The sequence below is a fragment of the Diceros bicornis genome, chromosome 20 (assembly GCF_020826845.1).
Source record: "Diceros bicornis minor isolate mBicDic1 chromosome 20, mDicBic1.mat.cur, whole genome shotgun sequence".
NCBI lineage: Eukaryota > Metazoa > Chordata > Mammalia > Perissodactyla > Rhinocerotidae > Diceros > Diceros bicornis.
Window position 1 is genome coordinate 6,468,560 of NC_080759.1, and position 26,203 is coordinate 6,494,762.

The following is a 26,203-nucleotide window of genomic DNA, read 5'->3' on the forward strand; positions in this document are numbered from 1 at the left end:
ACACGGCTGCTCACACGGGGCTGGCGGCGAGGATGGCCGGCTTCGCGGAGCTCGGCCTGTCGTCGTGGCTGGTGGAACAATGTCGGCAGCTGGGTTTGAAGCAGCCCACGCCCGTACAACTCGGCTGCATCCCCGCCATCCTGGAGGGTGAGTGTGGCCCGGCCTCTTCCCAGAGGCATCTCCACTCCTGTTGCCTCTCATTCTTTGCCCACGCCGGTCCTGTGAGGCGTGGGGCAGGCTTGGGCGTTACGGGCGAGTGTAGGTTCCGGAGGCAGACTGGGCAGTGTTGGTGTTAGGCTGTGTGTCCTCGCACAAGTGATATAATCTCTGAAACTTTTATAGCTTCAGAACAGGGAGGGTTTCATAAATGATTAATCGATAGTACTGGGAAGATTTGGTAGAGTTTGCACTACTTATCTTCATTTTACAAATGGAAACTGAGGCTGTCAACATTACTGGTAAATCCAGGACGCTGGTCCCGTGACTGCTCTTCTCCCCACTCTTCTGGCCCGACCTAATTTGCCATTACTGAGGGGCCCTCAAGAAGCCTAGGATGAGACAATTTGAGGGATTAAATAAAGATGGAAGAATTAACAGGGAGCATAGGATGCAGATTGGGGAGGGCATTCCAGGTTCCCCAAGCTCAGGTGCTCTGGAAGGGAGTCAAAATGAGGTAGTGGTCAGTAGCAGGCATATTGGGTCAGATGGATGAGGGTTCCAGTCTAGTCTGGCATCAGCCAGCCGTGTGTCCTGGACAAATCTCTGAGACTCATTTTTGCCTTCTGTTAAATGGGGATGATAACGGCCTTTCCCTCCTAGAATTTGTCAGTTACCAGCAATGGAACGTTGTCAGTATGTTCGGAGGGGAAATGGCATAGGCAGTACTGGGCACACAGTAACTGCTCATTAAATGTCAGCTGTTGTCAACTGTGCCAAATGGAACACCCGTCTACACCTAAAGTGTGTTGATGCTGCTTTGCCCTCTGCCCAGGTCGGGACTGCCTGGGCTGTGCCAAGACAGGCAGCGGCAAGACAGCAGCGTTTGTCCTGCCCATCCTGCAGAAGCTGTCTGAGGATCCCTATGGCATCTTCTGCCTCGTCCTGACACCCACCAGGTGAGCCCCCTACAGGTCTCCTGGGTAAGTTAACCAGCTGTGCTCTCAGGCAGGCGCCTTTACCTTGCTGAGCAACACTTTCCCCATGTGCAAAATGGGGACAGAAATCGAGGCCACCTCATAGGAGTGCTGCAGAATTAAACAAGACGGTGTGCCAAAAGTGCTGGGCACAGGGCTTGCCTCAGGGCAGGCACTGCCGGAAAGGAGCCATCAGTAGTCTTACAGCCCAAGAAATACAGTCACTTGCCACGTAACGATGTTTCGGTCGACAACAGACCGCATATATGGCAGTGGTCCCATAAGATCAGCGCCATAGAGCCCGGGTATGTAGGAGGCTGCACCCAGGTTTGTGTAAGTGCACTCTGTGATGTTCGCACAACCATAAAATTGCCTAACAACGCATTTCTCAGAACGGGTTCCTGTCAAGTGATGCCTGACTGTAAACACATCTCCAGTTCTTGGGCAGACACGTGTGGCAGTTGAAATGACAAGTCCTGTGATGGCCACAGAAGAGGCAGGCGCTGCATGCTGTTGAGGGCGTGGCCAGGGAAGGGGGCGTCGAGGAAGGCTTCATTCAAGGGGTGCCTTAATGGATGGAAAAGGTCTCTCAAGAGGACAAGTTTGGGGAAAGCATTCTAGGCGGAGAGATCTGCTAGTGCATTCATGCAGAGGTCTGAGAGGCAGGGAACAGAAAGGGTCCTGTGGGCCAGGTGTGTTAGAGCCAGCTTGAGAAGGGCCTTGAATGTCAGGTTAGAATTGATTCAGAAGGTGTGTGAGCAGGAAAGGGCAAGACAGGAGGCCAGGAAGTGGGGACAGGGGCCGAGGAGAGGCCTGGGCAGAGCTGGGCCTGAGGCACAGAGGAGGGGACTTGGACACTGACCAGCCCCGGGGAGGGGGGACTGATGCTCGGGTCTCAGGCTTTGGTGACTGGTGTTGAGACCATTGCTGAGGACGTGGGAGGAGGAAAGGCCAGTTTGGATGGGACTGGGGGGGGGGGCAGGGCCCTGGGCTGATCTGGGGCCCAGCCTGGGGAGGGTGCAGGGGCCACAGCGGGCCTCCAACGCTCAGCATCAGAGCCTTTGACCACAGGGGACTGGGAGCCCTGAAGGGTGTGTGAACGGGAGAGGGTGAGTCAGGAGACGCCGGCGGGTGGAGACAGGAATGGGAGAAGGCACAGAACCCCTATCTGACCCAACCCGGCCTCTTCATGCCCACAGGGAGCTGGCCTACCAGATCGCAGAGCAGTTCCGGGTCCTGGGGAAGCCTCTGGGCCTGAAAGACTGCATCATCGTAGGCGGCATGGGTACGGAGGGCTCGGGGAGGCTCTGAGTGTGGCCCTCTGCAGCCTTGGACCACCTGCCCAGCCCCACCTCTCGCCCTTCACCCACAGACATGGTGGCTCAGGCCCTGGAGCTCTCCCGGAAACCACACGTGGTCATTGCCACTCCGGGGCGCCTGGCAGACCACCTCCGCAGCTCCAGCACCTTCAGCATAAAGAAGATCCGCTTCCTGGTGAGTTGGCCTGGGGCGCTGATTCATCTATTTGGGAAACATGCGTCCCACAGGCCATGCAGTAGAGCTTTGGGAACAGTGACAAGGACACTCAGGGACCAACGAGGGGACCTGTACTAGGAAGATGGTTGGGGCAGGGTCTCTCGGAGGAGCTGACGTAGAAGCCAAGATGGGTGAGGGAGCAGGCCTCCGAGACCTAGAGGGACAGTTCTCCAGGGCTCACATCCAAGGCAGGGAAGGAGGCACATGGGGGAGGCGGGTCAGGCCCCAGACAGCACCCTCACCCCAGATCCACCCCCACCCCCCGCCACCGGCACCGCAGGTGCTGGATGAGGCGGACCGGCTGTTGGAGCAGGGCTGCACTGACTTTACTGTGGACCTGGAGACCATCCTGGCGGCCGTGCCGGCCCGCAGGCAGACCCTGCTCTTCAGTGCCACACTGACCGACACGCTCCGGGAGCTGCAGGGCCTGGCCACCAACCAGCCCTTCTTCTGGGAGGCTCAGGCCCTGTAAGAGCAGCAGCGCAGGCAGGGGGTGGGGGGGCATCCCCAATGGAGGCTATTACCCGTGGGCAGGGCGGGGCATTGGCCCCATTCAGCAGAAGGGGACACATGGCGCACCTGTCCCCAGGGTACGCACGGTGGAGCAGCTGGATCAGCGCTACCTGCTGGTGCCTGAGAAGATCAAGGATGCCTACCTGGTCCACCTGATCCAGAACTTCCAGGACGAGCACGAGGACTGGTCCATCATCATTTTCACCAACACGTGCAAGTGAGCTTGAGCGGGCCCCCCCCCCCGAGCCCTTCACGGAGGCCCAAGAGGGGCCAAGGTGCAGATGTGAGGCACACGGCCAGACTCGGTGCTGTGGGGCCTCTGCTCAGACCAGAGATTTCAGAGAACTCTCTCAAGGATGCTCAGAGAGACCAAGGGATTCGCCATGGTCACTTCTCCTGAAGCTGGAGCCAGGATTTGGGGTTTTTCAGACCTGCCCTTAACTAGAAGGGCCAGGGGCCTCGGGCTGTCCCCAGGAACCCCTGCAGCAGATTTGCTATGCTCTAGGGTGTCACTGAGGCCCAGCGCACCAGCACCCAGGCTGTTGTCTCTGCAATCCCAGGGGTCCCTAGAGCCAGTTCAAGTCGGCTCCTCCTCTGAAGCTTTTGGGGAGATGTCAAGAAGATGTAGGCTATTCCAGTATGAGCTAGGATAGAGGGGCAGTCCACGTTGCATTGAGGAGGCCTCCTAACTGGCTGCTGCCCTCCAAGAACTTATTGGCTACCAGAAACGTCTGGATATAGGGGTGACTCGTTATCTTAGGCCAGGGAAAGGGTCAGCAGAGAGGATGTTACCAGCGAGGACACCCCACACCCCTGCTTCTCCTTTCCCAGCTGTGTAGGGCCACCTGCTTGGGGTCTCAGGGGTGGGCTGCAGGGGTTGACAGCACACCCTTCCCACAGGACCTGCCAGATCCTGTGCATGATGCTGCGCAAATTCAACTTCCCCACCGTGGCCCTGCATTCCATGATGAAACAGGTGAGACGGTGGGCTGCCCCAGAGACCCCGTCGCCCATCTGCCTCGCCCTGGGGACTCCTCCCAGCTTCAGGGCCTTTGCCCAGGCTCCTCCCTATTCCTGCCAGTCGTCTGCTCCATCTGGTCTTCCCACGGTCGTCTTGCTTGCTGGGCTGTGAACCCCGTGAGGGCGGGGATGGTCCCGGCCTGTCCCCAGGCCTCACACACTAAGTGCTCAAACGTTTGCTGAGATGCCCCCTGACCCCAGCTCCCCTGCTTCTCTCCCTGACCCGGCACAGAAAGAACGCTTTGCCGCCCTGGCCAAGTTCAAGTCTAGCATCTACCGGATCCTGATCGCGACAGATGTGGCCTCCCGGTGAGCAACCCCAGGGTACTTCCTCCCATTCGCTGGTCCCCTGGTGCCCACAGAGGGGCCAGAGGGGGAGGGTGGCCTCCGGCAAGGGTCGCGCAGCCCCAGCTTCACTGCTGGGTGACCTTGGCTGTGTCCCAGCCTCGGTTTCCCCATGTGGACAGTGGTGCTGACCAGCTTCTGCCTCCAGGGGCCTGGACATTCCCACAGTGCAGGTGGTCATCAACCACAACACTCCCGGGCTCCCGAAGATCTACATCCACCGAGTTGGCCGGACCGCCCGTGCAGGTGAGCGGACAGGTTGTGGTGGCCTCTGGGCACCTGTTTGTTGCTCCAGCCTGCCCACACCACGAGGAGTCAAAGTCATGAGCTGGTGGCGCATGGGGATACAGCCCTCAGGTGAGAGATACTAGAGGCGTTTGCAAGTCGCGGGAATTGTCCTTTCAGAAGCAAAGGTGGGGTGCTTTGGCTTCTCCACACTACCTATGCGTTGATAGCTGAGCAGCGTGCACTGTCCCCTGGGGGCATGGCACCCATTGCCCCAGTCCCCACCACTCCGTTGCCTCACTCAGTCTCCTTTGCCTATCAGAGCTGCCAATCAGGGCCTGGCAGCAAGTAGGTGTGTGAGCCCTGGTAGGTTTGATGCTGCCCCGTAGGATTTCGTGTCCAAGTTCAACCTTTCACTATAACCCTGGCCAGGGGCTGAGGAGGCATCCTTCTGTCTGCTCCCCAGCCCCAGCAGGGAAGGCCATGGGGTTCATGAGACTCTCTCACTCCTGGACTGGGGAGAGAGATGGTTTCTGGGGCTGGGCTGGACCTGGCCCTTTTCTCCCGCCCTGTGGCCTTGGGCAGGTCACATTAGCTCTCGGCCCCGTTGCCTCATCAAATGATGGATAACAAGAATGTGACACCTGTTTCGGGCTGTTCCAAGGGTCACATGCTTCGTCAGCTGTCAGTGCTGCTCCAGCACCAGTCACCGTCACAGAAACGGAGTGGAGAACCTGGCGTACAGAGATCTGGGCTGAAGCCTGTTGGGGCTTATTGCTGACATAACTCAGCCTGGGCTCCCTGGCAGTCACACCAGACAGGGAGATCAGCCACATCACCAGCCCCTGTGTAAGGCCAAGCTGGCAGGAGAGCCGCCTCTCCCTGGAGTCCTGCAGCCCCCCTGGGGCAGACCCACCTACTACAGAGAGGTCCGGCAGGGGGTGAGCCCTGATGCCCTGGGCTTCCTTCCCCTCCCCCCACCCACCTGCCCGGCTCTTGCTCTGCTCCCCTCAATCGAGAGGAGCCCTGAGCAGCCTAGCAGTCAGAATTGCCTCTGTTGGCCCCTTGTCCCGGCCTCCAGCACACAGCAGGTAACTATGGTGTGTCCTCACAGGGCGGCAGGGACAGGCTATCACACTGGTGACGCAGTATGACATCCACTTGGTACACGCCATAGAGGAGCAGATCAGTGAGTGGGGGGGCGCGGGGGAGGCGGGTGCCTCGGGGTGAGATGCCCAGTAGCCTCACGTGAACAGGCGAAAATGCAGTTTCCTTCCTACACAACCCCAAAGGAAGTGTCTTTCGCCCCTTTATCGAAACAGAAGCTCCCACAGCGGCCCTCACTAGCTGAAAGCCAGCGGGGGGAAAGGACTAGCTGCTCACACCAGGGAGTCTTGCTGGTCCTGCGGGGGAAGAAGGCGGCAGAGATGGGCCCAGGCTTGGGCGGTTGAACGTGTAGCCAGGACTAAGAACCACTGATTGGGCATCTCTAGTCACTGCACAGAGTGTCCTAAAATTCAGAAACATCTGACCTGAAAGACCACTGCTGCCAAAAAATAAATATTCCCAGTCAAATTCAGTGTTGCTGACAACAAAAAAAGAGCAGTCCTTCATCCTTAGGTCTGAGGAAGGTTCAGACCTTTCTCAGGTCTGAAATCCCTGAACTTGTCCACCTGACCCTTACGTGGTTTGACCCTGGCCGGCCTTGCATGCCCCACTGCACGGGGAACTCACTGCGTGGCTGAAATCCCTCTTATGTCCGCCTGCCTCCCTGGCCTCTGCTGTCCCCACAGAGAAGAAGCTGGAGGAGTTCTCAGTGGAGGAGGCCAACGTGCTGCAGATTCTCACGCAGGTCAACGTGGTGCGGAGGGAGTGTGAGATTGTGAGTGTTGAGAAAGGTGCTGGGGCACGAGACCAAGCTGGTCTCTTCAAGATGGGGACCCCTCATGACGGCCTTTCCCTCCCTACCAGAAACTAGAGGCAGCCAACTTTGACGAAAAGAAGGAGATCAACAAGCGGAAGCAGCTGATCCTGGAGGGGAAGGTGAGGGCTGAGCTGGCAGGGGGCAGGGTTCCCCAGGGGGACGACCGGCTCAGCCTCCTCCCGGTCCTCCCTGTGCCAGGACCCTGACCTGGAGGCCAAGCGCAAGGCAGAGCTGGCCAAGATCAAGCAGAAGAACCGGCGCTTCAAGGAGAAGGTAGAGCAGGCCCTGCAGCAGCAGAAGGCCAGCAGGGCTGGCCGCCAGGGGCATCCACCTGGGGTCCAGCCTGAGGCCCGTTCAGCCCCAGCACCCACCCAGGACCCGGCCTGAGTTCCACACGGCCCCCACCTGCCCAGCCTGAGATTCCTTCATCGAGCTAAGGTTCAGAGGGTCCCCCCCTGGGGACAGTCCCCCCTCCCAGCCTGCCCGGTCCCCCTCAGCGGAGCCCATGGACACCCACGTTGTACAGCCCCCAACTGGCCCCTTCTCAGAACCTTGGCCAAGAGTCAGGCTGCAGGGGAGGAAAGAACGCTGGCTGTGAGGTTGGGCCCAGTTCCACATACGGTGACCCCAGCCCAAGGTCACCTCATGGGTGTGCCACGGGGCCCCAGAGCGACGGTGTGTCGCTCACAGGAGGTACTCAATAAATGGGTCTTTCGACTTCCTCCATCTGACTCTCAGGGAGTCAGGGCAGGAGAGGAGAGTTCGGCTGCTTGTGCTTCTCAGGTCCCCCAGAACATCATGTCCCCCCCACCTACCCCCAGTTCTCCATTCCCACCTGGCCAGGCCCAAAGCTTTGAACTGCAGTGCTGGCCATTCCAGCCACATGACCTTGGGTTGGTGAAGGCCCCTCTGGGGCTCAGTTTCCTCATCCAGAAAATGGGCGTAGCAACTGCACCATTCTCCAAACACCGCCATGAGGTTTTGGTGGGCTTGCTCCCAGGCCTAGTGAACACAGCTGTGTTCCAGGAACTTCCCTGCATACCCACCTGGTCACATTTGGTGTTTGTGGCCACAGTGAATGGGGCTTACCCAGAGGCCACCTAAATCCAAACTGGTCCAGACAACATGGGCTGAATCCCAGGGGATGGGGGCAGCAGAGCTGGGTTCCTGGCTATGTAGCCTGGGCACGCCCCTCAGGCTCTCTGAACCTCACTCCCCTCCCCTGCACGTGGTTTACCAAACCCTATAGGGATTGAGGGCAGCTACATGCACCCGAGACAGGGGTAGGTAGCGGGCCCTGTGAAGGCGGTTAGGCCCCGGTGCCCACACACCACACACACACACACACACACGGCCACGTTTAGAAATGTAATCTGGGCACCAGCACGCACCCAGGGGATTCTAGAAATTCTACACAATGAAAAGCTCAAAAACAGCCCCTGAGCTGTGAGTGGCCAGGGCCCCCCCGGACTGGGTCGGCCCCTGGTCCCTGCCAGGGCAAATGGCCCACTGTGCCGCCGGCGGCCCAGCCCATGGCCCAGGCAGGAATCGTTCATGTAACACCAGCTCCCATGGGCCAGACCCCACATGGGCCCGGTGGCCAGCTCAGTGCGCACCCTCGGCCAGGCGGGCCAAGCCCTCCCGTAGCTCGCTCAGCTCGAACAGCCTGACGTCCAGCAGCTGCGCGGCCCGGCCCACCTCGGCCCGCGCCCGCTCGCGCTCAGCCCGCGCCTCCTCCAGGCTGCGCTCCATTGCCCGCAGCTGGTGCTCCAGCTCTGCGTTGCGGGTTTCCAGGTCCTGCAGGGAGAGGGCGGGCAGAGTTGGGGGCCCCAACCCTGCCTAGGGCGTCCAGCATCTGAGTGCCGTCCCCACAAATCCCACTCTGGACCAAGCCCCCTCTGCCCCCAGGTCTCCTCCCTGACACCTCTGCCCAAGACACTTCCCACCCTGGCCAATCTGAATATCACAGAACTGATCACATCCCTCTGCTGCTCAAAGCCCTCCTGTGACCCATCTGGCTGGGAATGAAATCCACACCCTTCCCCCCTCTCCTTGCTCATTCCAACTCAGCCTCGCTGGCCTCCTTGCAGTTCTTTGAACACACTGACCTGCTCCCCACCTCAGGGCCTTTGCACATGCTGTGCATTGCCAAAGACAACAGGGAGCATTTCCCCAACTTCTCTCTCCCTGTAAACTTTTGGGGGCACCAGATCCTTTAACAGCTCCAACTGCTGGACTCACAGGACATGCCCCATGAATGTTTCTCAGATAAAATCTTCAGCGAAAACCAGGGCAGTCAGATCTGGGTTCAAATGGAGGTTCCTGACTTCAGGATGAGTATGTGTGAAAACTTGATGGCATCAAGCATGCGGATTCACTGGGGACTCAAACTGCTCGTTGAGTGAATAGATGGATATGAAACGCTGTACTAACAGCCATGGTTTACAAACCACCTGCTGTGCCTCAGGCCTTCCACGCACCTGGTCTCTCCAGTCCTCCACAACTTTAGGCGGGTATCTTCCTGACCCCATTTACAGGGGGAAGAAATTGAGGTTTAGGCAGTCATATAGCTGCCCAGGACCCACCAGGAAGGACAATCTCAGGTCTGTCCCACACCACAGCCTGGCTGCCCATGCACGGTCACCCCACCCCATGGCGACCACACACACCTGCACTTTCTGCTGTGTCTCCTCGCGCTCGGCTGCGTCCGGGGCCTCACGGGGCCCACCAGTCTGGCTCTTCAGTGTCTGAATCTCCTGGAGGAGAAGAGTTCCCAGGGTCTGTCTTGGGGGTCCTGGCTCCCTTATAGGAGATCAGGGAAAGCGAGGCCCGGGGACATGCGCGCGCGCGCACACACACACATGCTCACACATCAGCGGGTGCTCACCTGGTCCCTGGTTTGTACTAGTGCCTCCAGCTGCTCCAGCGACTGGCCCGGCCCCTCCTCGCTGCTTGAGGGTGGCTCAGCAGCTGCCTGGGCCTCCAGCTCAGCCACCTGTGCAGACAGCAAGGTCAGCACCTGGCCTCCAGCCTGCACTCTCCTGACCCCTGGGCACTCTGCCTCCCGCTCACTGACCCCCTCTGGGTGGGACCACCACCCCACCTCTGGCAGGTAGGACTTCAGGGCCTGACAGTCCTCTGAGGCTGGCATTATTTCAGACCCATATTACAGAGCAAGAAATTGAGACTGAGGAAGGTGACCTGCCGGGATCACACAGCCAGTCAGCGAACTCAGGACACAGAGGATGCGCCCGCACCTTGTGGCCAAAGCCACTTGGGGTCTCAGGGAGCTACGGGGCCCCTCACCCGCTGCCGCAGCCGCTCGGCCTCTGCGCGCTGGGCCTCCAGCTGCTGCCTCCACTGGGCGGCGGCGGCGTTGGCCTCTCGCAGGGCGCCCGCCAACTTGTTGTTGCTGTCCTGCAGCGCGAAGAACTCGGCCTCCCACTGCACCTCGCCCACCGAGCTGCGGGACGGCAGGGGCGGGGTCAGGAGAGCGCTGGGGCGGGTGCGGGGGGGCGGCGGTCCCGGGGTCAGCCTCCTCCCCTTCCCCGGGCCTGGGGTCCCCAGTCAGATCCGCCGCCGCAGCCAACCCGTGGACTTCTGAGCAGCTCCTGCCCCGCCCCGCCCCGCCCCCTCACCCCTCCGACAGCATCTTCTTGAGCCGCTCTCGCTCCGCGGGGCCCGGGACATCTGCGCTCTGGCTGCGGAACAGTTTCTCGTCGCCAGGGCCGTTGGCACTGACGAGGGGGCTCGGGGGCACCTAAGAGCGTGGGCAGAAGTGGGGTCACGGTGGGGGTGGCTTCAGTCAAGAACCAATTAGATGGTCATGGTTGGGGTCAGGGCTCATGTTAGCGGGGTCGTGACTGAGGGTCAGGGAGTCCTTCCAGGCACTGGGATCTGAGCGCGCCCCTCCCCTCCTCACCCACCCTCCATGGCTCCCCATGGCCCCCGGGCCAGAGTTCCCGGATCTGCCCCGACCTTATCTGCTCGGACTCTCACCACCCCCAGGAGCAAACCTGATGCAGTCTGGTCTAAACTCACTGAGACACCTGAAATCTGCAAAGGGGAAGCAATCTGAAACCTCGGTGCTATTCCCTAAGAGCAATGCCCTTCCCTGGGGCCGCATTTCAACATCCATTTAAGATTCCGATAGGAAGCCCTTTCCACCAGGCTGAGTTCGTTATGAATCCACCTCGCTGCCTAGACCTTGAGACCTGAGGGCAGGGCCAGCTGACTTTTTCATCTCTGTAACCCCTGTACCCAGCCCTGGGCCTGGCACGCAGACGGTGGCCAATAAATTACGCCAAATAAATTAATGGAGGAAAAGGCCCAGGGACAGTTCTTTACTCAACCCCTCTACTTAGCCATTTCAACTTCCAGGTCTCTATTCCGCCATCTGGGCTGGTCTTCTGGCCTTCCCTGACCCCAGGCTACGCCCGACCGCCTACAACATGCTCCCGTGGCCCCTGCCATGGGTCTAGTTTTATGTTGTCATCTGTGAGCATTTGGGCCGGGGCACCAGCACAGCACCCGGAGCCCCCAGTATCAGTCGAGTGCCTGGCAGGCACGGGATAGGGAGTGCTGACCTGGTGGGCGGTGAGCCCCAGGGCCGGACTGGTGAGCTCCCCCCCATCCTGAGATTTCTCCCGAGCCAGCCTCGCTGCTTCCTTCACTTCCTGGAACTTCTCAGCAAACTGAGGAAGGGAGGGGGGCAGCAACACAGTCAACAAATCCCCAGCCTTCTCCCCTAAGGGCCCCCCCCACCCCTGTACCAGCCCTGTCACTTTGGAAGAAACTGTAGGAACTGTGCACATCTTCTCATCTCATGAACTGGAAAAGTGGGAAGGTTTGGAAAATGATGTCCCAATGAGCAGAGTGGGTATCAAGGTCGGGGGTGGGATGTCCACGGAGGTGTATGACATTGAGCCACCTTGAGAGAGGGATCCCCTTTTCCTCTCAGGCGTATTTCAGCAAGGAGAGCCACATTAGCTGGGTGCTAATGTGTTTGTAATGTCTGGACCCTTGTGAACATCCTTGTATGACGGACAGAAGGCAGGGCTTGGGCTCAGAGCTGGAGAGGCACCACAGCCAGTGAGAAAGTAATACCCTATCCTCATTTCTGTTACACTATGTTTACATTTACCACCCACTCCAGTTTTCCAGGTAGGGGAGGATACACTTTTTTTCATTTTAAAATAAATTTCCTTCCTTTGAAAATAATTTTTTAAAGAAAATATGTACAGACATCCAGCCACTTGATTTGTGCAGAGGCCCGTGCAAATCATTGGGGGGAAATGGTCTTTTCAAAAAACAGTCCAAGAGCAACTGAATACTCACATGGAAAAAATATTCCTATCTTATACCACCCACAGAAATTAATTCAAGACCTAAATGTGAAAAGAAAACAAGCTTCTAGAAGAAAAGAGAAGAAAATCATCACGATCTCAGCAGGACTCAGGGGCGCTAGCCATACAGGAAGACAATGGATAAGACGAGACTGAAGTCTTGAGAGGACGCGGGGTGGAGGGAGGCGATGACGAAGGGAGTGCTGGGGTGTGTGGGGAAGCGCCCAGCCCATCCCAGGCACCCAGAGAGGGCAGGGTGTTTGCAAAATCGGAGCAGGCGGCCAGCAGAGCTGAGACGCGAACCAGGGAACCAGGAGGGGCTTCTGACTTGTCCAATTCTGTACGCCCATTCTGCAGGTGGGAAGACGGAGGCCCAGCACCTTTCCAGGGTCCCCAGGGCACCCAGGAGAAGACCCAGGCGCAGCCCTGTCCCTCCCCCCGCATAACCCCAAGACCCACCTGGGTCAGATGTTGCTCAGAAGCAAAGCCCAGGCCGTAGACAGTGTTGGCACGACTGTCTGCCCACTGCCCAAACTTCTGGGAGGTTTTGGTAAAGGTCATGTTGGGGGTGACAGTGCTGTTGATGATGGCCTGGGAAGGGGGGAGCAGAGTTCAAGGTTGGTGGGACTGGTAACAATGGACATGAAACCCCCACCACCACCCGGCTATCACTTTGTATTAGCACCGCGGAGGTCCTTGCTCTGAACTATTTCAGGATGAAGGGAAGAGGCCCAGAAAGGGTTAGGGCTCCTCCAGGCACAGAGCAAGGCATCGACCAGACCCAGGCCTGTCACTCGGACCCCTGGCACCTGCCGCCCCACCCAGGCCCCGCAGGGACCTTGGCACCCCCGATGCTGATGATTCGGTAGACGTTGCGGGTGGCATCATAGAAGTAGGAGACGGTGAGCGCGTGCTTGCCCGCTGGGATCCAGTTCCGCTTGGTGGCCGGGTCGATCTGGAACACATGCGCCCGTGTGCTGAAGATGGGCTGCTCCCTGCACGGGGAGAGGGTGCTCAGTGGGGCTGGGCGCCGCCCAGGGGGCTCAGGGCCAAGCAGGTGGAGATGGGGGCTCACCTGGCTGTGGACATTGGTCAGGTTGAGCTGGGCGGGCTCCAAGAGGCAGCCAGGGGGATGGCAGAAGCTGCTGGCTCCACCTCTGGAGGGAGAGGGGGCCTGTGAGTGTCCCCCACAGGCCAGGCTGAGGGAGGCCAAGCAGGTCCAACCTCAGGACCCACCACCAGGAGCACCATTCACAGAACTTCAATCAAAAAGGTGAAGGACTCAGTAGATCACTCAGAACCAAAAAACCGGTCTCTCTCCATCTGGAGGAAGCCCCCACAACACCCTGGGCAGGAGACGGCTCTCTGAGACGAGCTGGGGCCCCTGACATCCCAGTGTAAACCTCTCACCGGCCCAGTCACTGGACCCCAGTGAAGCCCCCTCAGTCTCAGAGCTGGGCTGAGGAGGCCAAGGCCAACTCCCGCGCAGTACTTTCTGCCACATTCACCCATCACTCCCCAAACCAGGGCACCATCAAAAAGTGGGGCACAGCCAGGGGCCTACTGGGAAACCAGTCTCCCACTGGGCTCAGAGAGAGACCTGAGCTTCCACTCTGGGGCAGAGGCACACCTTAGAGACAAGGTCCAATGCTCAGGAAGCCTCCAGCTTCGTTAAAAAGACAAGATGTAACCAAAAAGGTCCACCCTGCTGCCTACCGCCAGACCTCCCATGCCACTCAATCCCGACACCATGGGGGGCCGGGCGGGATCCAGATCCTGGAGGGACCTGGGGGAGGGGGAGGCAAAGCGGGGGGGAAGGGAGGCCCCGGCACAGCCCTGTCCTGGGCAGCTGCTGTCCCGGTCACAGGGTCTGAAACCCGAGCCCCTAGGTGGAGGAGGGGCGGCAGCTTCGGCGGGGTTGGGGGTGGGTCCTGGGTTGGGGCAGGGCTCCCGGCGCCGGGGTCCCAGGAACTCAGGCCCTTCCGGCACCGACGCTTCTGCCGCGACCTGCGGCGTTGGCGTTCGGGGAAAGTTACTCACCAGCTAGTCATGCGCCTCGGCCGCGGGGCTCCCGGAGGGGGCCCGACCCTGCCCGGTGCCGGGGAGCCCCAATCGCGTGCGGGGGCGAAGCCCCACCCCATGCGCCCCAGTGCCGGGGGCCTGACAGTCAGTCAGGATCGAGTCCCCACCGCCGTCAGGAGCGGGGCGCCCCGCGCGCGCCCCAACTTCGGGAGGCGCGGCTCCTGACCCCGGAACTTCTGAGACCCCCGCGACGCACCCCGACTCCAGGTCCAGAACTTCGGGGGCACATTATCTGCCTCCTCCAACTCCAGGTCCAGAACTTCGAGGACCCTCCGCGCCGCCCCCGACTCCTAAAGTTCGGGGACCTTCTGCCACCCTTCCATCTCCAGGTGGGGAATTCCGGGGTCCCCTCGTGCCGCCCCCACACCCACGGTTCGGAACTTAGGAGACACCTTCGCAGCCTCCTCCAACGCCCGGTCCGAAACTTTGGGAAGCCCTCGCACAGTCCCTTCCCGACCCCGACTCCGGAACTTCGGGGCCCCGGCGCCCCCTCAAGCCCTGGAACTTCGGGGCTCCCCGAGCCGCCCCCAGCCTCCAGGTCCGGAACTTCGGGGACCCCCGGAGCCCTCCCCCGGCCCGGGAACTTCGGGGGCCCCGCGCCCCCGCGCAGGCTCGGCGGGCCCGGCTCACCCTGCCGGCTCGGCGCCTCGCGAGTGTCCGGGAGCGAGTCGGGTGCGACCCCGCGGCGCCGACTCCCCGCTGCCCGGCGCCCCGCTCGCTCGCTGGCTCCGGGGCCCGCGCCCTCCGCGCCGCCCTCCGCGCCGCCGCCCGCGCCTTTGTCTGCGCCGCCGCCGCCGCCCGCGCCGCCTCCGGTCCCATCGCGGCGGGTCCGACGCGGCCGCCGCCCGCCCCGCCTCCCCGGGCCCCGAGGCCGCCCCGCAGCGCCCCCTGCCGGCCCTCCGCGGCGCGGGGGAGGGGGTTCAGGGTGGGGAAGGATAGGGTGGGGAAGAAGGATGGGGTGGGGGTGGGGGCAGAGACACAGGAGACGACAGACAGACAGACAGAGATGGACAGTGGGGAATGTGGCTTCGTTCTCTCGTCAAGGGTGACCCCGACACTCCAGGTCACTGCTGCCTTCTGCCCCTGATGGGAGTCAGGTCCCTGTCCACCTGAGGGGCGTGCAGGGACAGAGGCACATCTGCCACTTTGGTGGGTGCAGGGCCTGCACACAGTAGGTGCTCAGTGCATGTTGCCAGGAAATGAGAGAGACCTGGGCAGAGAGGGGGCGGGAAGAGGCTGAGAGAAGCAACCAGTAGACACTTAATGGGGCTTGATCTTGGGTGCCCTGCTCAGAATCCTTCTTGCCTGCCCTCCCGCCCAGCCCTGATCCCCCAGGCTCAGGCTTCTGTCTGCCTCTCTCTCCCCTGAGACCACTGTAGCAATGCTAGTGATGGTTAGATTACGATGACTATCGCTGTATCCCAGGGTCCCAGAATCCAGGGCGGAGGGAAGGTGGGTGTCCAGTTCCCACCGAATGGGTGAATCCCCTGGAGGTCTGCGGGCCTGGGTTTCCACCTCTGGTTGGAGGAGCCCAGCCCTCATACATTTGCCAGGAGAGGCTCTTTCTGCAGCTGAGCCGGAATCGGCCTCCCCAGGCCCCAGCCTGCCTGTGGGGCCCACTTAGTCGCGAGGCTGCCCTTTCTCCGGAGATTCCTCTGGGGCCACACAGAGTCGTCTGCTTGGTGGGCAGCGCACGGGGCTCCTCAGAACCGGCCCGCAGTTCCCTGAAGCTCTGAGCCTCAGGTCTGAGCTTTCCAACACCCTTAGGGGTTTTGCTCTTCATCTGCTCTGCCCCTGTCCCCTTTCCCTGTTCTTTTATTTCTGTTCCTCCTGACAAGAACCACACATCTGAGCTAGGAGCTGCCTTCATATTCCCGTTAGGGAATTCCAGGTCCTGGTGTTTCTGGAGACTTATTCCCAGGCCAAGGTCTGAATTTTGCTCCCTCCAGGCCTTTGCCCAAGCTGTCTCCTCCCCATGGAGTGCTCTTTCCACAGGCATGTATTCTTCCTTTCCTTCCAGGCTCAGCTCCGCTGCCCCCTCTCCTCCTGGAAGCTTCTCTGACTCTCCCAGGCTTGGAAGGGATCTCACCCTCCCCTACTCACAACCCCATCCCTTTCTGTGGGATCCCTGGTCTGTGTTACCTGGTTATTACTTCTGGGTACTCCTGGAGGGCCAACCCGTCCTGGAGCCCCAGCCTCACCCGGCACGAGAGGGACTGCTTACCCCAGCTGGGGAAACTGAGGCACAGACTCAGTTTCCCCAGCTGCTTCTAAGTTCACAAGGCATCTGCACAGACAAAGGATTTGGCTTCGCTCTCAGGCCCAAAGCCACAAAATGCTTGAACATTGTGGGGAACAAAGAAAATACCGTCTGTTCTGTGCAAAGAGTGACTTTTCCTTATTACCAAAAAAATAACCAAAAAAAAAAGTAACTGGAAAGGTGCCGGCAGGGTCGAGGCTTCTGGAAGCCACTCAGGATGTGCTGAGTGCTGGCCGGCTGCAGAGCTGGGGCCACGTGGCCATTCTCTGGGGGTGGCTAGGCCAGGGGCCCGGGCAGACTTTCCTGCGTATGTGGGCAGAAGGCAACAGCATGAGGGAGAGTAGGGCCCCCTCTCAGACCTCTGGGAGTGGCTGGGACAGGGCTAGCCTTGAGCAGCCCTGACCTGAAGTTGTCGTAGTCAAGTCCAGACTGAAGGAACGGCTTTATCAGTGTGGATCTCAGTTTTCTTGCCCGGACAATGGTCTGATGCTTGCAGGGCTGGGGGTGGGGGAGGAGGCAGGGAGGAGCCAGGCAACAGCAGCAGCTCCTCACTGTCCCCTGGGTATCGATGGGTGGGGGCTGCCCTGAGCTGCAGCCCCCTGCAGCCTGAGCCCTCTGCTGCCTGGGGATGTCCTTGCAGGGTGGCAGAGGCCATCACCACAGGGTGGCTGGCTAGAAGCAACAGCGTTCACTTGGGGCTGAGGAAGGCATGAGGGAAGGAGCTCCCTGTCACAGGAGGGACCAAACAGGGACTGGAACAGCTTGCTCTGCTCTAGGGAAGCTGCCCTTGCAGAGTGGCTCTTAGGGGTCAAGCTCTGTCCTCTGCCTACTTCAATCTGACCCAACCTTTGGACTAAAGCTAAATCGTCTGTCCTCTCTGGGGAGCTGCTGTCCCACCAAATCAGGGTAAGTCTGTCACTCTTCCCAAAGCCACCTGCCCAACGATGTGGCACAGGTCACAGTGGCCGCTTAGACCTGTTGTGTGTGATTTGGTTACTGTCCACCTCTTCCACGGCTCAGCACCTAGAGCAAGTCTGACCTACAGCAGGAACTCTGTAAATGCTTCCAGAAGGCGAGGAGCCCTAGGCCCCAGCCTTGGTTTTTGGTGGTCCAGAGTCACATGAGCCAGGGAGTGAATCCTAGCCTTGCCTCTTACCAGCAGTGTGACCTTAAGGAAGCCACTTTCCCTCTCTGTGCCTTAGTTTCCCCATCTATAAAATGGGAATAAGAATGGTGCCCACTTCTGAGGTTTGCTGTAAGGATCCAAGGAGTCCTTGCGTGAAGAGGCGTGACTCTAGGAGCTTAATAAATGCTTGCCATTATAAACATTGTATTTATTCTTGGCTGTCCAGCATGTGGTATTGATCCTGGGCCGAGTTCTTAAGATTTTCTCTTTTAGGAGTTGAAGGGTCCCAGCCAGGCATGAACTCTTGAGGACAGAAATGGGTCCAACCTGGCATGATATCCTCTAAATCTTTAGCTCTGAGGCGCTTGTGCCCCTCCAGCCATCTTCCTCCTCTTTCTCCCCCTTCCCCCAGCATCGTCAGTTGGGCCAGCCACCAGACCTTGTCCTCTTGGAAAACTCCTATTTATCCCTCAAAGCCCTACCTCCAATGCCCTCTTCTCCAAAAAGCCCTCCCTCCTCTCCCTCTGGACTCTTCCCAACACCCTCCTTCCTTCTGGCCAAACCCTGACCCCAAAGGCCTGGTGGCGTCTGTGTTCAGCTCTGACCCCCAGCCTGAGGGCACCTGGAAGTGTGCAGGCACTGAGGAAGCCTGGCTTCCCTCGGGCTTGGCATCTCCCAGCATTGGATGGACACATTGGGGTCATGGCAGAGGAGAGTTCGATGACTCAATACTGGTGAGTTTTTATCATTTGACAGGGACCCCACCTTAAATTTAGATCCAACCCAAGGCCAGGTTTAATTCATTAAACAAACAGCTCCCAGGAAGTGACAGAGCCAGGCCCCTCAGGCCCAGGCATGAAGGGGCTAGGGGAGGGTTTGGCTCTGGGTTATGGACTTGAGCTCCCAGGACCAGGGCGGGTTGGGGGTGGGGGAGGCCATCCTCGAGCCCCCTCCAAACTCCGGACCTGGATCTGCGGTTCGGTTCCCACAGACCTAATTACCCTCATTTGCCACATGCACTAATTACCTGCACCGTGCCAGGTGGCTGGGCGGGGCTGGCCCACTTTGGGGAGGTAGGTCGGAGCCCGATTATTTTTGGCTATGTCGTCCTTGAGGGCTCTGCCATCTGCCTGCGTGAAGGGCAGAAAGTGGGGCAAAAGAATTGCGGCCACATCAGGAGGGACGCTGGGAGACTTGGGGGTCAGTCGGGTTGGCCCAGGAGCTCCCTGAGCAGGGAGACTTGAGCCCGAGGCCTGAGGGTCTTTGGCACCCACCTGGAGGCAGCAAGACCTGGAGGGGCTGAGAATCATCTAGCTCCACGGTGGACTGGTCTGGAGGCCTGTTTTAAACGTGGCACCATTGGTGGGAGAGGGCCAGGGTGCAAACCTCACTCCCACCAACTTGATGCATGTTCCTGGACACGTGACCTTCTCTTTTTGCACCTTTCCTGAGGGATCAAATGAAGATAATAACTTACAAAGAGTGCTCTGGGCAGAGGGCACAGCATGTGCAAAGGCCCTGAGGCAAGGATGGGCTGGGTGTTTTGGAGGAACAGCAGGGAGGCCAGGATAGCCAGAGCAGAGTGAGTGGGAAGAGAGTAGGGGGCACTGAGGGCTAAGGGAGTCACAGGAGCCAGGTTGGACCTCATGGGCAGTGGTGAGGTGTGTAGGCTTTGTTCTGAGTTAGGATTCACCTCTCTAGGTGCTGGGGAGCTATGGGAGAGTTTGGAGCCAGAGAGAGAGGGAAGTGATCAGCTTTACACTTCAGGCTCCAGGCCAGGGTTTCAGCTCTTGGGAGAGAACTAGATGTCTGTACATGTGCAGAATGGGGATAGACTCTCCCTTTCTCTGAACCTCAGTTTCCCCATCTCGGGTAGAGGCCTGAGGCTTGGACAGCCCCAGGACACACTGGACCCTCTGCCCAGGATGCTCCCCTCTGCCCAAACTCCCAGATTCTGGCCCAGCAGCCTACATGGCCTCCCCTTCACCTGCCCTCTCCTCCTACTCTCCTTCTGGGGCCTTGACGGAACAGCTGTGGGAACAGAGAGCGGGAGGCCTCAGGGAAGGCGGCACGGAGGGGCTCCGGGGGCCGTGTTCCTGCTTGCTGGCGGCCCACACAGGGCCGCTGGGTGCCGAATGTTCCTGCAGGAACCGGCTGACTCAGATGCTGCAGTCTCCTCCCTCGGTCTGCTGAGGGAGGCCATTCCTGGTCCCCCGGCACAGACAGGAGTCAGGATTCGCCTCTCCAGGCTGCCTCCAAACCAGCGCCCCGCAGTGGTCCCTTTAACTGGCATTGCTCACTTTCCTGCTCTGGACCTTCCACAGCTCCCCTGCCAGTGTCAGAGGGAGAATCCAGCTCCTCATTGACGTTGGCCAAGCTGCCAGACCCCACCTCTGAGCCTTTGCGCTGGGCCCACCTATGGCCTGGAACGTGAGCTTCGACGCCCCCTCCTCTGGGAAGGCTTCCCAGACTCCCTCCATTCCCCCAACCCTGACCCCCGGGACAAGGTGGGGTCTGTGTCCGGCTCTGCCTCCACCCCAGACCGGGGGCTCCTCGATGTCCCAGCTCGGGCCAAGGCCTCTCAGGGGCCCCATTGTCACCCAATATGGGACAGCACAGAGGGGACACTGGGGGAGGAGGACACATGCTGTGGCAGCCCAAGGCGGGAACCCCCCGGGGCTGCCTCCTTGACCCACCCTCTAACCCCATTTTTATAGAAGAGGAAACTGAGGCTCAAGGGACTTAAGCTGATTCCTCAAATTAAAAGCTGGCCGAGAGGAAAAGCCGGGCCTCAAGCCCGAGTCTGGGAGCCCAGGCCCGGCTCCTGCAGCCTCCAGAGGCTTATTTTCCCATGGAGGGGGAGGGGCATTCACTTGGCTGCAGGTCAGTTTGGTCCAATCTGGGCTCAGACTCCAGGGCTCCGACAGCCCGTGTCCATGGACGCGCTGGGGGCCGCCCTGGGCCTCTGTTTCCTCCTCCTCCTTCATCTGCTGTCTCGTGTGTATTGAGCACCTACTAGGTGCCAGCCCTGTGGGAGGCCTTGCCCTCAAGGCGCTCCAGCTCTCTGGTGGACAAGACGGATGACAAAGAGGACCAAGTCGGATGACTTCTGACAGCATTTTTTGAAGGAAAGAAAACCAGGCAAAGCAACAGGCAAAGACGAGTGGTCGGCAAAGGCTGCTCCTGAGGAGCTGGTGATTTGGGGGAACAGCATGTGCCACGGCCCTGAGGCGGGAATATGCTCAGCTCCTTGCTCAGGTCCGAGGAGGTGGGTGTGGCCAGAGCAGGGTGAGCTGTGGGCTAGAATGTGGGGCCGTGTGGGCAGGGAGCTCCGTAAGTGGGGTCACAGGGTGCCTTGTGGTCCCCAGCGAAGAGTGTAAACTTTATACTCAGAGCACTGGAGAGCCATGGGAGGCTTCTGAGCAGGAGAGGGACATGATCTGCTTTCACACATTTAGATAAGATTGACCAGGGCACCACACGCGAATGGACTGAGGGTGATTCTAATGCTTTCCTCCCCGCCATCACTGTGCAGAGGGCGTCCTGGGCTGTGCTTGACACACAAATGGTGTTCTTATTAGCACTACCATTTATCTTTGGAGATGGCCACAGGCTCTGAGCTCACATGCCTCCCAGGGCCTGGGGGAGGAAGCCTGTCTCAACAACCTCCTTTCTGCTTGTCCTGCCTTCCTCTCTCTCTCACGGGCCCTGAAGCCGCTGGCCCTGGCCTTATCGCTGAAATCTCAGGCCTCCAACTGCTCGGAAACATCTGTTTCCCTGAGCGAGGATCCTGCAGCCCCAAGGGAGGTCACAGAGGAGGCTGCTGTGCCCAGGGCTGGGGGAGGAGAGCCACTGATGGACAGAGAGTGGGTCACACATTGGGCACCGACCGCATACACAGGAGAGACACTCTGCACAGGCCGCAGTCAGGGGCCTGGGTTCGAATGCTGCCCTGTCTTATCCTAGCTGGGAGGCCTGAGAGCAGCAGCCACAGCTCCTGGGCCTGAAGAGTCCTCCTGAGCAGGAACTGACAGCCCGGCACCCGAGAAACGCTTGTTGCTGGATGCTGCAGGAGAGCCCGCGTGACTTGCAGGCCCCAGCGCAAAAGGCAAATGCAGGGGCCCTTGTCAAAGACTTATTCAGAACTTTAAGACAGTGACACCAGAGCACTGAACTCAGGAGCTGGCCCTTGGTGGGAGCTTCCACCGCCACATTTTACAGCTGGGGAAACTGAGTCTGAGAGAGGGAAGGGGGTGTGCCCAAGAGCAGAGGGACCCACGGGGACCTTCCCCCTCCCAAAACGGTGGCAAGGATGTTGAATGTGGGGGGGCAACTGGGACTCAGCCTCCTGGTCACATCTTGGGTACCCCAAAGGCTGGGATTCCAGAATTCTGGGAACTGTGGTCCCTGCTTCTCAAAACCCTTTAATTCTCTGTTATAACTAATCCCAAAGTGAACAGGGAGCAGGGAGCTGGAGTCTGGGGAAGGGGTGTCAGTCCCACCACATCCCGGGGGTCCTAGTCACTTCTTGGGGTCCCTCAGGCTTTGGCGTTTGTCCTGGGGCCCAGGAGGATATGTCTGGTGGCTGGGCTGAGTCCTTGGGGGTGTCACCGCTGTTCTGGGGACACCTTACAGGGAGGCAACGAGGAAGGGCAGGAGGGAGGAGGGGCTGCGGGGCCCCCACAGTGCCTGCCAGGTGGTGGGCGGTCCCAAGTCGGCTGTGGGGGCGGGGCCTTCTCCAGGGCCTGGGGCGCCCGGGCACACGTGTCCCTGTGCCAGCTCCAGGTCAGGAGATTGAGGAACAGGAAGGCAAACACACAGGTACAGACCTCGGAGAGCAGCCACTCCCAGGGCAGCCGCAGCGAGCTGGACCCTCTCCTGGGGGGACCTCTCCGAGCCCAGCTGGGAAACAGCGGTGGTGCCCTGTCCAAGACAGACAGGTGCAGCTGGCCGGGACGGCCTGCGAGTCCCACCCCCCGGCGCCCTCCACCGACTGGTAGTTACAGCACCCGGTGCTGGTCTCCATGGTGGTGAGCAGCATCAGGCTCCGCTCAACAGCAGGTGTCTGGAGTCTCGCGGGAGGAGCAGCCAGCCTTGAAGAGCCCCCTGTGGAGGCCAGGTTGGAGAAGGAGCTGTAACGCGGGGGGCCTGTGGCCCACCACCACCCTGACCTTTCACACTGGGCTCTCAGGGGTAGGCTGAGGGTGGGGCCTTAGAGATTGTTGAGGCCCAAGGCCAAGCTCCTTCTTTCTACTCCCTGACTGTTCACCCCCTCACCCATCTGCCCATCCATCCATCCATCCACCCAATCACCCACCTACCCACCCATCCATCCACCCATCCACCCAATCACCCACCCACCCATCCACCCAATCACCCACCCATCCCTCCACCCATCTACTCACCTACCCACCCATCCATCATCCACCCAATCACCCACCCACCCATCCACCCATCCACCCAATCACCCACCCATCCATCTACCCATCTACTCACCTACCCACCCATCCATCATCCACCCAATCACCCACCCACCCATCCACCCATCCACCCAATCTCCCACCCACCCATCCACCCACCTACCCACCCATCCATCCACACATCCACCCACCTACCTACCCATCCATCCACCCACCCACTCATCCACCCAGTCTCCCACCCATCCATCTACCCAATCACTGACCCATCCACTACCCACCCACCCACCCTTCCACTACCCATCTGCCCCCCACCCACCCATCTGCCTGCCCTCCCACGGATGCAGGCATCATCCATGATCCACCCCCAGCAGCTCCATCCATGTATCCACCCAGCTATTCTTCCACTTCTCAGCCTAACACACTTCTATTCATTCTTCAAGCCCCAACTCTGTGTCCCCTCCTCCATGCAGCCCTCCAGACTCTTCAGACAGAGTGCTTTGCCCAGGCCTGACCCCATGGAGCTGAGAGCGAGTGTATCTGACTTGGCTTCCTCAGACAGGGGGCTCTTTGAGGGTCATGGGCTAATGCTTCCCAGGGGCCCAGCAGCACCAGTGTGAGGTGGGTACCAAGGAGAAGACCACCAACTTCTGCCCATGGCCCGTTGAGGAATCAAACAAGCCTCCATGTGGAATGCAGTCCCCTCATCAGTAATGAAGCCATTTATATGAACCCAATAAAATGGCTGCAGGGAAGGAAGGAATCCAGGCTTGGCCTGAGTCCACTCCAGGGAGCAGAAGGAGCTCCAGGGGCAGACAGCTTTCACTGTCACTATGTGCTCTGTGACATTGGGCAGGTTACTTTCCCTCTCTGAGCCTCAGATCCCCCACCTGGAAATCTCTACGTCTCAACTTAACTGCACATTTTCCAGGAGCCCAGCCCCACCACAGACTCCAGGAGCTGGGATGTATCAGCTCTACTCTTGGTGAGAGGCCAGGAGGGGCGGCTGGGAAGAGGGTTGGCCGTGATGGGAGGCTGGGAGGGCCTGGGACACACACACATACGTTTTCTAATAGAAACAGCTTTGCGTGTTTTCTCTTCTGATTGCCAAAGTAGAATGTGCTCAGTGTAAAAACGTTTTCAGAAAACAGACAAGCATGACGTAAACAATCTAAATAGGTCCCTTGTCATAGCATTTATTCCCTGAATGCATTTTTATTACCCATTTATGACGTGTCTGGTGCTCCCTGGTAACTTAAAAGACACTGGCAAAGAAAACAAACTCCAGAAGCAGGCCCTGCCCTCGGCGCAGGCTGGCCCGCGGTGGGTCCTCCATCAGTATCTGTTGAGTGAATGAAATTTTAAAAATAAAATCAACACCCAGAAATCACTGTTAGTAACATGACGGTCCATTTTATTCTAGATTTTTTTTCTTTCTCTTTGTTTTTCTTAGCTGAAATGGAATCATACCGTACACACGGGTCATTAGTGGAGGCCCACTCTCCACACCGGTCAACACGAGCCTACCCTCTTGTGTTGAAGGGCTTCATAATCATCCATCTGGCGCCTCTTCCATGATTTATTAAACTGATCCCCTGTGATTGGGCAACTAGGTTGCTTCCTCGAGGGATGCCTTTTGGAGAGAGCGTTAAAAGTGGAATAACACATTTTCAAGGCTTTTAATGGAAATTTAGGGCCACACCTCCTTCCCTGTGGGATGCCTGTATCTCAGTCTGCTCCCAGCAGCCATGGGTGAATGTGTCCACTTCTCTGAATGTCTGACATTTGAAAATAAGTATTAAAGATATCGGCTTTGCAAGATGTGGATTAAAATCAGAGTCCCCCAAGGTGGGGATGGGGAGTGACTGCTTAATAGGTATGGGGGTCTCCTTTTAGGGTGACGAAAATGTCCTGGAACTAGATAGAGGTGGTGGTTGCACAACATCGTGAATGCACTAAATCCCACAGAATTGTACACTTTAAAATGGCTAATTTTATGTTATATGAATTTTACCTGAATAAAAAAAAAAATCAGAGATCCCAACCTGGGGTCTCAGACTTCCAGAAAGTCCCCAGAACTCTGCTCAAGTATCACCTCCTCCAGGAAGCCTCCACTCATTACCACAGCCAACCCCCCATACCCCTTCCAGCACTTTCCTTCTGTCCTCCAATTTGTCTTCACAGCTCTCATCACTCCCTGGAATCATTTCATTCATTCATTCACTTATTCACTAGCTGAGCTGGGCACATAGTAGGTCCTCAGTAAATATTTGTTGAATAAACGAAAGTTTATGAAACAACAGTCACAACCCAATTGTTGCTATCATGTCCAACAGAGAGGCCAGACATGACACATGACAGAGGGACCCCAGCCAGGCAAGACCCAGAAAAAGGCATTCTGGCAAAGGAGAGGCTCCCGGGGGGGGAGCGCACAGTTCTCACCCCTCTCTGCTTGTCTGTATTTTCCTTGATTTCTGTCTAAAAACCCGAGGGCAAGTGACCCGCGTGTGTTTCATCAAGCAGATTCGGGGTGGACAGGCGCCTCCCCAGGGGCGGCTTCCCAAGGTGAGGGCCAGTGGGGGCTGCCCGGGGGGCCTCTGGGCCATAAGTGGCCAGGCAGCAGGGCTTGCTGGGGCAGGCAGCTGGAGGGAGAAGCGTTACCCTCTCTCATGGCTTGACTGACACCTGCAGTTGTCCCCAAGCACAAAGCTGCAGCCCTGGGGACCCCTTGGTTGGTTTTCCTGGTCCCTGGGCAGCATTTACACTCTCTGGACTGAGGTTTCTTTGAAACCCAACAGAAGCCCCTGGTGGGGACTTGCATGGAGGTAGCAGAGGCGCCCCTCCGTCCTGCGTCCACCTGCCAGCCGGATGACAGCCAGACAAGCTTCCCTGCGAGACGCCTGAATTAACCTGCCGAAAAAAAGGGAGAAAGCAGGCTGCAGGGTGGGGGCCCGTCTCCATCCTGCCCTAGCCCGCTGCAAGGCTCAGTTTTCGAGAAGTCATCATATAAAAACAGCACTCAGCACCAGGCAGCTTGCGTGCAGTAGGTGCTCAATAAATGCTGGTAGTGGTTGTGGTTCTTACATGCATCCGAAGCCCTGTGTGACCCAGCTCGGCCCTCTCTCCCACTGTCTCCTCCAATGCAGTGACACTGTGCCCAGGGCTAACCTGAATATCCCCTCCGCCCCCCCCACCCGCCGGTGGTGCCCTCCCAGGGAGCACCCTTCTTCCTTCCCCCTGGCAAAGCCGTGCTCAGCCTTTGAGGCCACTGGATACC

At 58.9% G+C, this 26,203-nt stretch overlaps 2 protein-coding genes across 4 annotated transcripts; one reads left to right on the forward strand and one right to left on the reverse strand.

Moving 5' to 3' along the window:
- Positions 1-10: 10 nt before the first annotated feature.
- Positions 11-7,454, forward strand: DDX49 (DEAD-box helicase 49). 3 transcript variants are annotated; one of them, XM_058563829.1, is made up of 13 exons: positions 13-147; positions 992-1,115; positions 2,333-2,418; positions 2,506-2,627; positions 2,950-3,137; positions 3,259-3,399; positions 4,083-4,158; positions 4,435-4,511; positions 4,696-4,793; positions 5,887-5,961; positions 6,566-6,654; positions 6,744-6,815; positions 6,895-7,454. In XM_058563829.1, exons 1-13 carry the CDS (start codon positions 33-35, stop codon positions 7,081-7,083), a joined length of 1,452 nt encoding a protein of 483 aa, XP_058419812.1. In that variant the 5' UTR covers positions 13-32; the 3' UTR covers positions 7,084-7,454. The 3 variants fall into 3 exon arrangements, with proteins under 3 accessions (XP_058419813.1, XP_058419814.1, XP_058419812.1); XM_058563830.1 differs by lacking the exon at positions 5,887-5,961 and having other exon boundaries at positions 11-147; XM_058563831.1 differs by lacking the exon at positions 992-1,115 and having other exon boundaries at positions 12-147.
- A 698-nt stretch (positions 7,455-8,152) lies between these two features.
- HOMER3 (homer scaffold protein 3) lies at positions 8,153-14,894 on the reverse strand. The gene is made up of 10 exons (XM_058563832.1): positions 14,754-14,894; positions 13,117-13,198; positions 12,880-13,036; positions 12,501-12,632; positions 11,283-11,390; positions 10,335-10,456; positions 10,003-10,159; positions 9,584-9,691; positions 9,366-9,452; positions 8,153-8,493 (listed from the first exon to the last, which is right to left on the reverse strand). The coding sequence occupies exons 2-10, from the start codon at positions 13,128-13,130 to the stop codon at positions 8,302-8,304; spliced, it is 1,077 nt and encodes a 358-aa protein (XP_058419815.1). The 5' UTR covers positions 13,131-13,198; positions 14,754-14,894; the 3' UTR covers positions 8,153-8,301.
- Between the last annotated feature and the right edge of the window lie 11,309 nt (positions 14,895-26,203).